Source organism: Stegostoma tigrinum, chromosome 28, assembly GCF_030684315.1.
Source record: "Stegostoma tigrinum isolate sSteTig4 chromosome 28, sSteTig4.hap1, whole genome shotgun sequence".
Classification (NCBI taxonomy): Eukaryota; Metazoa; Chordata; class Chondrichthyes; order Orectolobiformes; family Stegostomatidae; genus Stegostoma; species Stegostoma tigrinum.
In genome coordinates this window covers 11,179,130-11,197,434 of record NC_081381.1, presented here as the reverse complement: position 1 = coordinate 11,197,434, position 18,305 = coordinate 11,179,130, and the positions used below count along the sequence as shown (strand labels likewise).

Genomic DNA, 18,305 nt, shown 5'->3' with positions numbered 1-18,305 from the left:
CAAAGTTGTCAATTATTGAAGTATTTTCCCACTGAGATTTCTGCAGAACTGGAATGAATAAAAGAACTGTAATTTGCTGAGTCAAAGGGAACTATGTAGGACAAATTCATGTCTGACAATGACTTGTACTTATATGATGCTTTTAACAAAATAACATACCCAAAGATGCTTTAGGGTAGCATAATCAAACTAATTTTGGCACTGAGGTAAATAAAGAGATATTAGAGATTTAGCAATATGCCTTCCATCCCTTCACCTAAGTCATTTATATAAAATATAAACAGTTGAAATCCACTGGTTCCCCTTCATCCATTTCCAGCTAACTATGGCTGGTGGGTCTGGACCTTAGAACTTTTGTTATAAGTCGGAATATATTTATTCTGTACACTCTGAAATATCCTCTTCTTGTACCCATTAGTAAGGTAAGACTATTGCTGAATGCAGTGAAATACTGAATGCCTGTTCATCCATTCTGATTATGGGTTCAAATGGAGGGTGTTAGCAAAGCGTATGAGTTTAGCAAAACAATAAAAATAAAGATTTCTTATTCCTATTTCACTAAAGCACTGCCTGGCATTAGGAATAATGACCTATAAAAAAATTAGCAAGGAGAAAATGGAGCAGTCCCATCTTTAAATCTCAACGTTACAGATTGCTAACCTCATGTGGTTAAAAAGGAAGATGGTCTTGGATGGAACAATTATGAATACGTTTCTTTGATTATTTCATGAAAATGCCATTCCACCTTCTAGTTTTACAAGTATGCTTTACCTGGCCATAGATTCCTTCAGATATTGTATTGATTTTTGATTGTATTTTTTAGCATCTTCCAATGCTTTTTTATGTTCCAGCTTTTGTTTTTCGACATCTTTGATTGCCTTCCTGTATGTGAATAGAAGATAATCAAATGTCAGCATTTCAGCTACTCAGTTATAGAACATAGAAAATAGAACATAGAACAGTACAGCACAGAACAGGCCCTTCAGCCCACAATGTTGTGCCGACCATTGATCCTCATGTATGCACCCTCAAATTTCTGTGACCATATACATGTCCAGCAGTCTCTTAAATGACCCCAATGACCTTGCTTCCACAACTGCTGCTGGCAACGCATTCCATGCTCTCACAACTCTCTGCGTAAAGAACCTGCCTCTGACATCCCCACTATACTTTCCACCAACCAGCTTAAATCTATGACCCCTCGTGCTAGCCATTTCTGCCCTGGGAAATAGTCTCTGGCTATCAACTCTATCTATGCCTCTCATTATCTTGTATACCTCAATTAGGTCCCCTCTCCTCCTCCTTTTCTCCAATGAAAACAGATCGAGCTCAGTCAACCTCTCTTCATAAGATAAGCCCTCCAGTCCAGGCAGCATCCTGGTAAACCTCCTCTGAACCCTCTCCAAAGCATCCACATCTTTCCTATAATAGGGCGCCCAGAACTGGACGCAGTATTCCAAGTGCGGTCTAACCAAAGTTTTATAGAGCTGCAACAAGATCTCACGACTCTTAAACTCAATCCCCCTGTTAATGAAAGCCAAAACACCATATGCTTTCTTAACAACCCTGTCCACTTGGGTGGCCATTTTAAGGGATCTATGTATCTGCACACCAAGATCCCTCTGTTCCTCCATGCTGCCAAGAATCCTATCCTTAATCCTGTACTCAGCTTTCAAATTCGACCTTCCAAAATGCATCACCTCACATTTATCCAGGTTGAACTCCATCTGCCACCTCTCAGCCCATCTCTGCATCCTGTCAATGTCCCGCTGCAGCCTACAACAGCCCTCTACACTGTCAACGACACCTCCGACCTTTGTGTCGTCTGCAAACTTGCTGACCCATCCTTCAATTCCCTCGTCCAAGTCATTAATAAAAATTACAAACAGTAGAGGCCCAAGGACAGAGCCCTATGGAACTCCACTCACCACTGACTTCCAGGCAGAATATTTTCCTTCTACTACCACTCGCTGTCTTCTGTTGGCCAGCCAATTCTGTATCCAAGCAGCTAAGTTCCCCTGTATCCCATTCCTCCTGACCTTCTGAATGAGCCTACCATGGGCAACCTTATCAAATGCCTTACTGAAGTCCATATACGCCACATCCACAGCTCGACCCTCATCAACCTTTCTAGTCACATCCTCAAAAAACTCGATAAGGTTTGTAAGGCATGACCTACCCCTCACAAAGCCGTGTTGACTGTATTTGATCAAGCCATGCTCTTCCAGATGGTCATAAATCTTATCCCTCAGAATCCTTTCTAACACCTTGCAGACGACAGACGTGAGACTTACTGGTCTATAATTGCCGGGGATTTCCCTATTTCCTTTCTTGAAGAGAGGAATTACATTTGCCTCTCTCCAGTCCTCAGGTACGACTCCAGTGGAGAGCGAGGATGCAAAGATCTTCGCAAGTGGCGAAGCAATTGCATTTCTCGCTTCCCAAAGCAGCCGAGGACAAATCTGATCCGGGCCTGGCGACTTGTCAATCTTAATGTTTGACAAAATTTTCAGCACATCAGCTTCGTCTATCTCTATCCATTCCAGCATGCACACCTGCTCTTCAAAGGTTTCATTCACTACAAACTTCGTTTCTTTCGTAAAGACAGAAGCAAAAAACTCATTTAGGGCTTCCCCTACCTCCTCAGGCTCCACACACAAGTTCCCTATGCTATCCCTGATCGGCCCTACTCTTTCTTTGACCATTCTCTTATTCCTCACGTAAGTGTAAAATGCCTTTGTGTTTTCCCGGATTCCTTCTGCCAAGCCTTTCTCGTGCCCCCTCCTGGCTCTCCTCAGACCATTTTTGAGCTCCTTCCTTGCCTGCATGTAATCCTCTCTAGCTGAACTTGACCCTAGCTTCCTCCACCTTATGTAAGCTACCTTCTTCCTTTTCACTAGAAGCTCCACCGCTCTCGTCATCCAAGGTTCCTTAATCTTATCCCTTCTTGCCTGTCTCAGAGGGACATATTTACTCATCACTCCCAACAACTGTTCCTTAAACCGTCTCCACATGTCTATAGTTCCCTTACCATGGAACAACTGCTCCCAGTCCATGCTTCCTAACTCATGTCTAATCGCATCATAGTTTCCTCTTCCCCAATTAAATATCCTCCCATTCTGCCTAATCCTCTCCTTCTCCATAGCTATGTAGAATGTGAGGCAGTTATGGTCACTATCACCAAAATGCTCTCCCACCACAAGATCTGATACCTGCCCCGGCTCGTTTCCGAGCACCAAGTCTAGAATGGCCTCTCCCCTCGTCGGCCTGTCAACGTACTGCGTTAGGAAACCCTCCTGAACACACCTTACAAAAACAGCTCCATTCAAATCTTCTGCTCGAAGGAGGTTCCAATCAATATTAGGAAAGTTAAAGTCACCCATTACAACAACCCTACTGCGTGCACACTTTTCCAAAATCTGTCGACCTATAAAGATTCCATCAAGATTATTTGTATTCCTAAAAATCACTTTAGGACAATGCACAGTAACATTAAAATAAATGAAGGTTTGAAACCAACATATTATTTAGAAGAGTTTTAATTTGCACATTTCCTGAAATTCATTTGTCACTTTCCTCTCCCCCAATGCTTTGGCAATTTCCTCCCTTTTTTCATTTTCCTTCTAAATCAGCACAGGGGCTGTATGTTGCATCATAAATGCTAAACAGTTGAAAATCATTTCTTATTTTATTTCAAATAATTATTCACATTTTATTTCTATATTGTAGAATTATTTCCTTAAGGAACACTCTTAGTTATTCTAAATCATTTAAAGATACTGGGATAATTTTTATTTTTATCAATGGCCTAAAAAGACATGGTGACAAACTGGCAGCAAGTACTTTACATCACACAATGTTCTTTATAAACAGATGCTTGTACATATTAACTGTGAAATACAAACCAATATTGCACCAGAAAATAAGAGAATCAAGTGTGATGCTGGACTTATAGCCCATTTGCTGCTCCCATGATTTTGGCTTTCATCTAGAAGTAAAATTACTCACAATATTATTAAATGGCTTAATTAGTGGGAATATATAACATAAAACTTTTGTGATATCTCAGGGTTTCATTTTGAATGAACATCTATGTTAAAGAATAATCTTTAGTTGAAGTGTTTGTCCATTGATGCCATTAGGCTGACCCTTTGCTCCGAAGGGCCTGTTTCCACACTGTAGGGAATCTAATCTAATCTAAACAGGTGTACTCTTCCTTCTTTCGATAGAGGACCAGACAACACTATCTGATTCATCTATTTACTGAGGTAGAATTTTCACTGGAAGTATTTTCACTGAATTCAGCTATAAAGCCAGCCAAACTACTTTGAAAATATAAATATTTCCTGATTAATCCAGATAAAAGCAGACAACTAGATCGGTTTCATTCCATGATAATAAAGTGTGAGGCTGGATGAACACAGCAGGCCAAGCAGCATCTCAGGAGCACAAAAGCTGACGTTTTGGGCCTAGACCCTTCATCCTGAAACGTCAGCTTTTGTGGTCCTGAGATGCTGCTTGGCCTGCTTTGTTCATCCAGCTTCACACTTTATTATCTTGGATTCTCCAACATCTGCAGTTCCCATTATCACGGTTTCATTCCATGACAGGACTCCTGCTTTCAGTGGAGTGCAACCACTTCCATTAAGCTGTAACTTCCTAAGGTCAGTGAAGGAAGTCTTTAACTATTCTTAAGAGATACAAATCTGTTCAGCACAGAAGAGGAATGTCCTTTCCACCTAACAGAATTACCTGTTAATCATTAAATAATTTGATACTAACTTTATACTGCAGTTATAGTTATATTATAGTCCACAGACTGCAAACACTGCAAGGTAGAAGCCTGAATTGAACATTCTTCATGAGTCAAACACAGAAAACACGGCAGAAACTCAGCACATCTGACAGCATCTGTGGAGAATGAAACAGTTAGTATTTGAAATACACTCTACTTCAGAGCCTTGTTTCAGTTTCTGTGGCAAGGAGGTATCAGCAAATTGTCACATTGGAATTTTCTTATAAAATGATACTAATTACATATGGATCATATCCACAGGAATTGGGTACACTCACATGAGATGACCAAATTTAATTTTAGTTTGCACCCCTGGAACTGAGAGAAAATATTTTAATGCTGTTTGTTTGAACAGGATTTAAATCTATACCTTTGAAATAAATGGGTTGTAATTCTGAATTATTCACAATGGGCCAAATAAAGAAATGAAACCGTAACGTCACCATATAAGAAAATGGAAAGCAGCAATTCAGCAAGATCATTTTCTGCCTTTATTTCCGAACCTATTGAAAGAAAATAACTCTAATTTGCCTTTCAATGCTTCAATGAACTCAGTAAGGCTGATTTTAAAGAATGTATGTTCCCAGCAAGGCATCTTATCCACTAGAAATGTATATTGGAATATTAGAAACTATCCCCATCATACATTAAAATACAAAAACTTGCAATTACGCTGCATCTTTTACAACTTCAGGATGGCCTGGAGTATTTTATGTGTTTTAGCCAATTATGTGTTTTGAATTGTTGTTGTAACCTGGGAAATATGTCAGCCAGTTTTCACACATTGAACTCCCACAATCTGTAATGTAATAATTGAATAACTGAATTGTCTCATTTTCAAAGTGTTTTCTAGGAGTTCGGAATTTAGTTTAGTTATAACATAGGTTGAAAATAGATAAATATAGTTTTTAAGACCATAAGACATAGGAGCTGAAATTAGGCCATTCAGCCCATCAAGAGTTTTAAAATGTTAGTGGAAGATTAGCTTTGGAGCTATACAATCCCTTTGACTTTTGTCGCTGGTGACTGCACTAACTAATCATGTAAGAATATTATACCTAGTCCACCTCGGAAATACTACAGATTGTTATCCAACCTACACTCATTCTGTAGAGATTTTGAGATCTACTCACTGTGTGATTCTCTATATTAGTTAGATATTGCTATATATAAATAACACTGCAATCTGTCTTAAAAGTAGCCATTTTAAACACAACAGCCACAATAAAAGACATCACACAGCAGGAGGCCTCCAGAAAAGCCTCTAGTTAAAACACAGATCTAATCAAGAACATACAGGTGCAGTTTAATTAGGAATTCACATAAAACAAGCAAAATCCTACACAATATGCTAATCATGTTTCCTATCCTGGAAGAATGGACATCAATTGCTAATTTACTTCAATTCAACTAAATTAAATTCAATCAGGAAGTGGCAGTGCATTGTGTAGGCCCCACTTAGCAAATGAGAATCTAATTATGCATTGTCAGGATCAGAGTTCACGGATACCATTAGTCAGGCTATGGTTGTGATTTGGAAAGTTAAAAAGGCCTGTAACTCAGTGGCACAGTAGGCAGAAAACAGGAAGAAGAAATTCATGAAGGATAATGTCCCAGTCAACTGAAGACTGGAATTCCAATGTGAATCAGGCGAGTCACAGGAGAGGCAGAAGTGCTCTAAGACCTTCCAGCGTTCACACTATTGGTACCAGATTGAAAGCCCTGTTGCACATCACTTCAGAAGCTGCAAGCCAGGAAGTGACTCTCACATTGGTGCTCAAGCCTCTACATTCAGTACATGGTCCAGATTAGAAAGCTAACTCCTTAGCTTGCCAGAGATAATGGGAAACCGCAGGAAATGCTATACTTGCCCCCACACCTCCCTCACCCCCATCCCAGGCCCCAAGATGACATTCCACATTAAGCAGAGGTTCACCTGCACATCTGCCAATGTGGTATACTGCATCCACTGTACCCGGTGTGGCTTCCTCTACATTGGGGAAACCAAGCGGAGGCTTGGAGACCGCTTTGCAGAACACCTCCGCTCAGTTCGCAACAAACAACTGCACCTCCCAGTCGCAAACCATTTCCACTCCCCCTCCCATTCTTTAGATGACATGTCCATCATGGGCCTCCTGAAGTGCCACAATGATGCCACCCGAAGGTTGCAGGAACAGCAACTCATATTCCGCCTGGGAACCCTGCAGCCTAATGGTATCAATGTGGACTTCACCAGTTTCAAAATCTCCCCTTCCCCAACTGCATCCCTAAACCAGCCCAGTTCGCCCCCTCCCCCCACTGCACCACACAACCAGCCCAACTCTTCCCCCCCCACCCACTGCATCCCAAAACCAGTCCAACCTGTCTCTGCCACCCTAACCGGTTCTTCCTCTCACCCATCCCTTCCTCCCACCCCAAGCCGCACCCCCATCTACCTACTAACCTCATCCCACCTCCTTGACCTGTCCGTCTTCCCTGGACTGACCCATCCCCTCCCTACCTCTCCACCTATACTCTCTCCACCTATCTTCTTTACTCTCCATCTTCGGTCCGCCTCCCCCTCTCTCCCTATTTATTCCAGTTCCCTCTCCCCATCCCCCTCTCTGATGAAGGGTCTAGGCCCGAACGTCAGCTTTTGTGCTCCTGAGATGCTGCTTGGCCTGCTGTGTTCATCCAGCCTCACATTTTATTATTTCCTTAGCTTGCCAACAAGGATGTGAAAATATTGGCGAATGGGTTGGTAGAGGGGAGAGCAGTGCATTATTCTGTTGACCAGAAAAAGAGAACTTGCCAACAGACACAGTATGCCTGGGCCAAGGGTTCCCCCATGGTCTGTGCTCTGTTCAGTGTGACATGGAAAACACAGCAGTGCGGAAAGAAGGTTAATGATTTTCTGTATGCCACAAGGGTATCTTTGGTCTGCTACCACACACTCAATGAGTCACCACTCAATCTAAACTTGCCATTTCACATGCATCTCACCTAGAATCATGGAGTGCAACTTTCAGTGTTGAATGCATCATGTACATTCAATCCCCAGAGTCTATAGGCGTGAGGCTAGAAAAACACAGCAAGTCAGACAGCATCAGAAGAGCAGGAAAGTTAACTTATGAAACCCTTCATAAGGGCTGGGGGTTGCGGCCCGAAATGTTGACTTTCCTGCTCTTCTGATGCTGTCTGACCTGCTGTGCTTTTCCAGCCTCACGTCTACAGGCGTTGGCTTCCAGCATCTGCTGGAAGTCTCCCGCTCTCCCCAGATTGGTTGCACTTGGTCTGCAGCAGTGGCCATTTCCAAATCCACAGACTACAAAGATATGATGTCTGGATTCTGGTAGTACCAAATCAGAAACAAAAATAGAAAATGTTGGAAAAGCTTGGCAGTTCTGGCAGCATCAGTGAAGAGTAATCAGAGTTGATATTTCAGGTTGAGTGACCCTTCCTCAGAGCACTAGTTCTGGTAGATTCAACCGTCAGGCCAACTATGGCCAAGCCCCTAGAAGGCATGCTTGACTGACTGCAGCCCCACTGATCCCATTTTAGACCGCTTCCTCTAGACTTTCAGACATGATGTTTACCTGCAGCATGGGAACATAGGAACAGGAGTAGACCATTCAGTCCCTCATGCCTGTACCATCATTCAATGAGATCATGGCTGACCTGTGGCATGACTCCATATACCTGCCTATGGCCCATATCCTTAATTCCTTTTGCTTAGTAAAAATTTTCTCTCTCTGATTTTAAAACTAACAATTGATTAAGCATCAACTGCCATTAGTGCAGAGAGTTCGAAACATATTACAACCTTTATATATAGAAATGCTTCCAAACAACTCTCCTGAACAATCTGAACCTAACTTTTAGATTATGCCCCGAGTCCTAGAATTCCCAACCAGTGGAAATAGTTTCCTGTCAATATTTTGAAGACTTTGATCACATCACCCGTTAACCTTATAAATTCTGGAGAAAACAGGCCTAGTTTATATGATCCCTCCTCATAACTTAACCCCGAAGTTGAAGTATCATTCCTGCGAACTTACAGTGTACTCCCTCCAAAACCAATACACTCTTCCTAAGGTGTAAGCACGTGCCGTGTGTTCGGCATGTAAACATCTGGCACATGGTGTAGGTCTGACATTGATATAGCATCATGACATACAGCAAAAAGTCTATTCACATGACTGTTCAGTATTCCCCACAGTGAGAAGCTGCTTCCTCTGCACTAAAACACAAGGCTGGCAGCCTCTGAGTAAGTGCAAAGTGAGTGAGTGCTACGAAACTAAGAGTCATGAGATGCATCCTGCGGAAAAACATGAAATGCGTATATCCCTGTGTGCAAAGCGACCTGTCGGAAACATGCACATTGTGGGTATCCCTGAGCTCTAACATAGAGTCCTAAACGGCTGAAGTGGTATGTGAGTTTGACCAAGAGTGGATACGATGTTGTAGTGAGGCTACTGGTTTACTGTTGCTGACTTGTATAAATGAAGTTTGGAGGAGGATAGTGTCTACAGAGCATTCAGGTATATTACAGTGAAGCCAGTGCTGGATGAAGGATGGAACAAGCAAGAAAGCTGCTATCACCAGGCAGGAACTCTGATTTTCATGTCAGCAACTGGCACCATCAAGTTTCTCTAGGAGGGACAGAAGAATTGGAAGTGGTGTAGAAAGACTGTGAAAATTCAGAAATACATTAGAGTCACCAGAATTGTACAGAACATGAAGGATTAGATTATGAAGACACGTTGCAAAAACCTGGTTTGTTTTCTGTAGAATGTAGAAGGTTAAGGAGTAATTTACTCAAGTTGTTCATAATGATTAAGGAATGCAATATCATAGACACTGAGAGACATATGAGAGAGGTTATGATCAGACTTGATCGTAATGAATGGTGGTGTTGGCTCGAAGGGCCAAATGGCTTACTCCTGCACCTATTGTCTATTGTCTGTTGTCTATTGTTTGGGAGTCCAGATGAGAACGTAACGTTGAGCTTGACAATTTAAGTATGAAATCACAAGGCAATTTTCCATGCAAGTGTTAGTGAAAATCTGAAACTCTTCTTGCTAAAGGCTACAGATGCTGAGTCAACTTAATTTTCAAAACTGAGATAAGAATGTAAATTAATATGAAACTAAGCTGGGTAAGTAGTGTTAGGATGTACAGCATGATCTATTTCAACTGTTGAAATGTGCTTTCTGAATGTGTTACCTCCAGACCTCAGCATGGTTCCCCAATTCATTACGGTTCCAAATGGATATCCCAAACCATTAAGCTCCCAGGTGAAGGATGAATTGTTTCCCCTTCTTTATTCTCCCACTCTCTCAGTTGGTTACAAGATTAATTTTAAAAGGATACCTTCCCTTACGGATAAGTGATATTATAGACTTCAGAACTTTAATAAGTTCATAAACTTAATCAATCAACAAAAGATAAACTACTACACACAGCAAAAAGTCTGTCTGGAATGAACTGTTAAGGAACAAAGACAAGCTGTTACAGAGACACAAGCAATTAGCCTTTACTTGGTGAGATTGCATAAAAACTGCTTTGAAACCTGCTTGATAAACTGGGTGTGTTATTGCCTCAAAGGACAAGGATTGCCCTGCAGAAGAATTTAAGGAGTTAATCACAGGAAAAATGCTACTTTGAACAGTCAACGCCAAATGTAACAAGAAACAAAGAAATTATGTTTGTTAAGAAGGCCAACTACAGACTTGCAGTAACTCAGGTGAAAGGCTCTAAAGAAATCATCGATCACCTTAGAGACTGAAGGATGGGGAATCGAACAACAGAACAACAGAACTCTGACAAACAAAACTGCACAAGGATTGAGCCGTAAACACTACCACCCTCAGCATCAGTTGGTTGAAGTACTGGCCAGATTTCACCATTAATCAGGTACTAGCTAAATTGGGTCGCAGGCTTGTAGTTGCTTACTTGTGAGGTCCAATATTTGGTTGCTACATGCAATAAAGTTTGAATGGCTGTTTCCATACATGAATGTCTGTGAGACTTCTTAATAAGTAGCCGAATTAAAAGTAACTTGTGGAGATTTGCCCACAACAGTACCTATCTCTCAGAAAATGAACCTGTGTTTTTAAAAAGAGCCAAAGTGGTAAGGCTTCTTGAGTTAATAAAAAGGGTAAATTTTTAATCACAGAAGGGAAGAAATACAAATACAACATTCATAAACACAGATTAGAAATAAGAGGTGAGTACAAAAAAGATATATGGGTCAAGATTTAAACAGTTCGTGAAATGCTAATAATGAACATTGCAGCCATTGCCGTGGGGGTTACCGGTAGCATTGACATTCGGAAATGAACAGTTGGTTTCATGATCCTTAGATTTGCAGATTGATTGAGATTCTGTCAATTTGATCCTTTCAACCACAATTACAGAAATAGAAAGGTTGTAGTTGTTTGGCTCGCTGAGCTGGTTCGTTATTTTGAGGACCTGGAAGATACTATATGCACCGACACACACATCATGCTACCTTACATCAGGAACACATCTGAACTGGCCACAAGACTCCTATCAGAATATCAGAATATCACACAAACTCACATCAACCCTACGACAACTGCTCACCTGAACCACAAACCCACATTGGACAGGACCAATGTCATATGCAAGATTCCCTGCAGAGACTGTGACAGACAATATATCGGACAAACAGGAAGGAAATTGACAACAAGAGTGCATGAACATCAACTGGCTAAAAAAAGACACGACCAATACTCACTCATCCCAACCCACATGGACAAGGAGAACGGCCAATTCGACTGGGACAAGCAAAGCAGAAACAAGCACGGAATTCCTAGAAGCGTGGCACTCCACGAAGAAAGCCATCAACAAACACAGAGCTTGACCCCATATACACTCCACTACAAAGGAAAACTGGAAATGAGGTAATCCAGCTCAACAGACTCCAGAGTTTAAATAACAGACAGGAAAACACAACAGTGCTTCATTGGAGGCTACATTGATTATATTACCTAGCAGAGTAATGAAACGTCTGCAAAACAATGAACCAGCTTGGCGAGCCTACCAACTAGAACATCTCTAACCCAAGCTACAAATCTACTCTAAAACCCTATAGATAGGTTCTTGATTAATAAGGGGATCAAGGGTTACAGGGAGAAGGCAGGAGAATGGGTTTGAGAAACATATCAGCTATGATTGAATGGTGGAGCAGACTCGATGGGCTGAATGGCCTAATTCTGCTCCTACATGTTATGGTCTTATGGATTCGATCACAGTATTCAGAGTGACAGTCCATTTGCTGTCCAATTTCCTTTTGGTTGTTTGGTAGCTAGCTGACTTCTGGCACACGGACTGAAATGAGAGGGTCTTTAACTGTAATACAGGGGTAACTTGGGGATAATTCTTTGACTGTGGCCTTCACAGCATGCTAATACTCAGACCTAGTCTGGTACATATGAGAATATTCAGTCCCAGTAGAATACTCCTGCAGAGTTGAAATTGCGCATTCTTCAAAAAGAGAAACACAAATTGTGTGTGAAGCTGGATGAACACAGCAGGCCAAGAGGCATCTCAGGAGCACAAAAGCTGACGTTTCTGGCCTAGACCCTTCATCAGAGAGGGGGATGGGAAGAGGGTTCTGAAATAAATAGGGAGTGAGGGGGAGGTGGACTGAAGATGGATAAAGGAGAAGATAGGTGGAGAGGAGAGTACAGGTGGGGAGGTGGGGAGGGGATAGGTCAGTCCAGGGAGGACGGACAGGTCAAGGAAGCGGGATGAGGTTAGTAGGTGAAAATGGAAGTGCGGCTTGAGGTGGGAGGAGGGGATGGGTGAGAGAAAGAACAGGTTAGGGAGGCGGGGACGAGCTGGGCTGGTTTTGTGATGCAGTGGGGGGAGGGGGAGATTTTGAAGCTTGTGAAGTCCACATTGATACCATTGGGCTGCAGGGTTCCCAAGCGGAATATGAGTTGCTGTTCCTGCAACCTTCGGGTGGCATCATTGTGTCACTGCAGGAGGCCCATGATGCTCATGTCACCTAAGGAATGGGAGGGGGAGTTAAAATGGTTCGCGACTGGGAGGTGTAGTTCCCATTATCTCTGAACACAAATTGTGTGTCTGCTGTTTGGACAAGATCACAGTCCAGTCTGTTTTGACTTGCCCCTTCCTCTCTTTAGAGGGTCAGGTCCCTTCACATATGTGGGTGTGACATTCTTCAGGAGCCTCTCTTCAGTCAGTCACTTAATTTACACCTGCAGCTATTTATAGCTTTATCACACTTCTTTCAAATAAAACAAAAAATTAGAATCACACATTAAAAATGTCCATAGTACCTAAGGGCTTTGACATGGTCATGGTAGATGAAGGTCTTTCTACTGTTAGTATGTTCACTACCAAGCAAAGCCAAGTTTCAGGATCAGTAACTTATCAGATACGGTGAAGAAACAACACGTCATTTCTCACTTCAGGTGTTGTATTTTCAGCCACTGCGTCCTTATTTCAGATTGCAGTACTTGTTCATTTTTAAATGTCTGCTTGAAATGTTTTATATTAAGGCCAAACAAATAAGTGGAACATATATCCATAAATAAAAACAGAAAATGCTGGAATACGTAGCAAGTCTGACATGAAATGTTCCACATATGCTGTCTGACTTGCTAAGTATTCCAGTAATTTTTGTTTTAATTTCAAATTTCCAGCATGTTCAGTATTTTGCTTTTGTATGTTCTATTCATTATCTTCTTAAAGCACAACATATCCAAGTAAGCAATACAAAAATGTTGATAAAACACGGATTAAACATCTCCAGTGACTAATATCTGACTGCAGCTCTCATTTACATGCAATGTTATTTTGATGTTTAACCAATAATGAAAGGTTTAGAAAGTTTACATAAACCATGAAAGGTCTATTACTGAAGTGCACGACTGTTTGTCAGATAACAAACAATACCATTGCAATGACTAAGACTGAACTAAATTGTTGGGTTAGGTTTCACTAACTTTTTTCTTTTTTCTGCTTGTGAAATAGCTGTCTCTTCTGCTTCCAGTCTTTGTTTTGCCTCTAGTAAGAGTTGTGCCTCATATTTTGCATCGTCATTCTTATGTTCTTCATACAGTTGCATCAATTTTCCTTGTTCAAGTTCAACTTCAAACATTTCATGTCTGAAAAGGGGTAAAGAATAAACTGAAATACAGCTCTGAGCAAATCTTTATCAATGCTCAATAAGTAAACATTGTACAGCTGAATTCCTCTGTAGTAGATATACACCATTTAAAGAAAAATGCTGGTGTAAGAAGTTAATTATTCAGCTTCTTTGCTATCACCCCTCATACTGTAAAAAAATCTTAAAATACCAGGTCAGAAGCCACATGATACCAGGCTACAGTCCAACAGATTTATTTGAAATCACAAGGTTTTGAAGCACTGCTCCTTTGTCAGGTCCTGGAATATAACCTGGTGTCATGTGACTTCTGAACTTGTCCACCCCAGTCTAACACCAACATCTCCACATCATGGTTGAAATACCAGGAATATTAAATGAGAAAAAGTAATCAAATATTAAAATGTAAAACAATACAATTCTGTGAAATAAAATTTCAATTAAGACAACAATTAAATGATTTAAACTAAAAGCTGAAACTATAGGTTAGCAAATCATATGCCAATACAACTAATAAAACCTTACCACACTGTTCTAAAGATTATCTATATATTTATATTTATATATAAATAATCTACAGTGAAAATATCTGATAGAAACTATTTTTGGTAACACCTTTAAATTCAATAATATTCAGTTTTACCATTTTTATTTTTACTTGCTCTATTGCTAAAATTCTTTTTGGGCACTAAGGTAAACTTACTTACATAAGGCATCCAAAGTGCTCTCTGTTCACGTAAAAGTGACGAGAAATTCCACCACAGCTGAAAATTTGTTTAAAATCTCCATCACTTTACCATCGATGCAAAAGAATATACCTTAACATGGGTTATTGATATCAAGGTAATTGGATTTTCCAAGGTGAATTCAGGTTAAAAGAAATGGGAAATGCACAAGTTTAATAATTTCTACAAATTCAACTGAATGTCAGTTCAAGTATTTCCTTTGTTAGATCCCAGGCGATGTTCCTCAATTAAGTACATTCTAGACAGGATACCCCCACACCATTAAGTTCCCAGGTGAGGAGGGGTGAAATGACTCTCTCTTCTTTTACACCCACCCCTCAGTTGGTTGCAACAAGGTTAGCCTTAAAAGATTCCTTCTCTTGTGAACGGCATTCTCCTATTCCAAATGAACTTATATTTGAATCAAAGAATCCCTACAGTGCAAATAGAGGTCATTTGGCCCGCTCAGTCTGCACCAACCCCCTGAAGAACATCCTAGACAGACTCACACCCGTAACCAATTTCCCCCATAACCCTGCATTTACCATGGCTAATCTACCTAGCCTGCACATCCATTGACACTAAGGGGCAATTTAGCATGGCCAAACCACCTAACGTGCACATCTTTGGACTTTGGGAAGAAACCAAAGCACCAGGAGGAAATCCATATAGATACGGAGGGAACTTGCAAACTCCCCAGAGACAGTCATGTAAGCCTGGAATTGAATCTGGGTCCCTGATGCTGTGAAGCAGTAGTGCTAACCACTATGTCACAGTACCGCCCCATTTAACCAGGCTTCAACAAAGTTAACAGAGTTCACAATGAGGGAGTTTAATAGTTACTGAACATGCGAAGAATTAGTAATGAAACACACAGATTAGAAATAAGAGCTAAATGCAAGTAGATAAACGTTCTGGATCAGTCACAGAATTCTTTGTGAAGGGTGGATAATTGAATGATATGCTGTTGCAGTGGAGACTATCAGTGGCATTGACATTGGTAGTTGAATAGTCAGTTTCATAATCCTTAGCTTAGTGTATTCTTTGAGATTCCACAGCTCTAATACCCTTTAACCTGTTACTGAATTCCAGCATTCAGAGTAGATGAGCAGAGAGATCTCGGTGTCCATGTACACAGATCCTTGAAAGTTGCCACCCAGGTTGATAGGGCTGTTAAGAAGGCATACAGTGTTTTAGCTTTTATTAATAGAGGGATCAAGTTCCAGAACCAAGGGGTTATGCTGAAGCTGCACAAAACTCTGGTGAGGCCGCACTTGGAGTATTGCGGACAGTTCTGGTCACCGCATTATAAGAAGGAAGTGGAAGCTTTGGAAAGGGTGCAGAGGAGATTTACTAGGATGTTGCCTGGTATGGAGGGAAGGTCTTATGAGGAAAGGCTGAGGGATTTGAGGCTGTTTTCATTAGAGAGAAGAAAGTTGAGAGGTGGCTTAATTGAGACATATAAAATAATCAGAGGTTTAGATAGGGTGGATAGCGAGAGCCTTTTTCCTAGGATAGTGACAGCGAGCACAAGGGGGCATAGCTTTAAATTGAGGGGTGAAAGATATAGGACAGATGTCAGAGGTAGTTTCTTTACTCAGACAGTAGTAAGGGAATGGAACGCTTTGCCTGCAACGGTAGTAGATTTGCCAACTTTAAGTACATTTAAGTCATCATTGGACAAGCATATGGACATACATGGAACAGTGTAGGTTAGATGGGCTTCAGATCGGTATGACAGGCCGGCACAACATCGATGGCCGAAGGGCCTGTACTGTGCTGTAATGTTCTATGTAAGAGAGGACTTTTGTTGCCCTATTTCCTTTCAAGTGGCTGATAGTGAGCTGGCTTGAAGCACTCAGAGCAATAAAGGGTCTCCATCTGCATCAGAGGCTGGGGATTAACTGTGACTTTCACAGTACACTTACTCTTGAACAGAGGCTGGTACAAGTGAGAATGTTCAGTCCCACTGGCACTCTCCGGTAAAGTTGAAACATTCTTTCTAACCCCTGTCCTTGTTTATTCTTCGAGAGAAGTACAAAATGTGTGCAGTTTTAGGCAAAACCTGCAGGGGTGATTTGCTGTTGAGAAGGGATTTGTCAGCCCTTCGTTATCTCAAGCCGCTCTCTCACTCTGAAGTTTCTATGATGCATTTAGGTGTTACATCCTCGTGGTCCCATCCAGATTCAGCCAGCCACTGAATTTTACCTGCAGATATTTTGTCTCCTTAGTAATTCTCTTTTTTTAAAAAAAACACTTTTTAACAATAAGATCTAAACACGTCAGCTGTATTTTTGGGCTGTAATCTGTCATTGTAACACATTTAGAAGGCAAAGTTATTAAATTCACGAAGTCATTACAGCTTCAAAATCCTGCATTGAGTAATTGAGTTGGTATCAGCATTCCGCTCCAACACAATGTATAAATATAAAAATATTTCAATATGATGTCAAACCCAACACTTGTCACGTAAAACATATAAATCTGTCCAATTAGTAGTGAGATTGCTAGGGAGCTAGATGATAGGTAGATAGCAGGCGGACGGTACTATACGTGTGATATCGCAAAATGTATCAATACAATAAACTTAGAGCAGACAAGTAGAAGTTCAAGTAAGAGAAAATTTGGAATCCAAATATCACTGATTTAAATTCATTATGAAAAAGGTCACCAAGGGTAATATGGGGTGTGGTGGAAAGGTGAGAAGATAAGCAGAAATCTTTTTACTCAACAGGTTACGATATATTTTTCTAACCAAATTCTCTAGTGCCACACTAAATCAAAATGGGCATTTTAACATTACAGGATTGTCAGTACAGGCAGACTTTGATTAATTCCTCTTTTGGTAGCTCTTCTTAATTATGTATGCTCTTACATTTCAACTCGGTACAAATTCTTATGAATGGCTAGGTTAACCAGAAAATACTAGTTTGTTCATGCCTATGACTTTACACTTCTGATTTGAGTTATTTTTACCGAGAAAAGCCACTTCATTTTTTGTGACGCTATTACCAATAGGAAGGTTTTGAGGTCAAAATGGGGTACATATGCCAGCTATGCTCATGATGTCTTTGATATGCAAAGACTGTAAAATATTGCTGTTAAGTCCTTCAGTCCTCATCAACTGACCGTAGGAAAATATCACTAAAAAAAATTGAAGAAATACATCTACTTTTCCTTTTGAGTACCACATACATGCAACCTATCAGTGCATATCACAAACAGCTACAAACATTTAAACTATTTCAATGGCAAAGTGAAGGCATTTGCAAACGTCATTGTTCAGTCTATAACTCACTCATTCTCTTGCAATTTCAAAGTAATTTTTGATTGAAGGTCTTCTTCCCCCCGAAGCTCGTCACATAGCCGTCTGTGTTGTGCCCGAAGGCGAAACAAAGCAGCACTGGTACAACATCAGGAGAAATGATGAATATTAATAATAAGTAAAATGATTATGTATGAAGGCAACAAATGCTTTTTTCACCTAATTTTCACCATCTTTTCTATTCTCATATTTGTCATTGTGGAACCACTTACAACAATTTGTATTTATAAACTGATTTTAACAGCAAAATGATACAAGTCATGAGAGAGATCGTAATCAGGTTAAAGGTTTTACAGACCTAGAAAAGTAAATGTTACT

The 18,305-nt window shown here is 40.7% G+C and overlaps 1 protein-coding gene across 4 annotated transcripts in view; it reads right to left on the bottom strand.

Moving 5' to 3' along the window:
- cfap74 (cilia and flagella associated protein 74) overlaps window positions 1–18,305 on the bottom strand; it is a 190,787-nt gene that overhangs the window by 134,322 nt on the left and 38,160 nt on the right. For all 4 annotated transcript variants that reach the window (XM_048561032.2, XM_059638059.1, XM_048561033.2 and 1 more), the window contains 3 exons: window positions 17,961–18,065; window positions 13,777–13,938; window positions 772–882 (listed from right to left, as the gene is read on the bottom strand). In XM_048561032.2, the coding sequence (XP_048416989.1) occupies window positions 772–882; window positions 13,777–13,938; window positions 17,961–18,065 (378 nt within the window). The remainder of the gene's footprint in view (window positions 1–771; window positions 883–13,776; window positions 13,939–17,960; window positions 18,066–18,305) is intronic.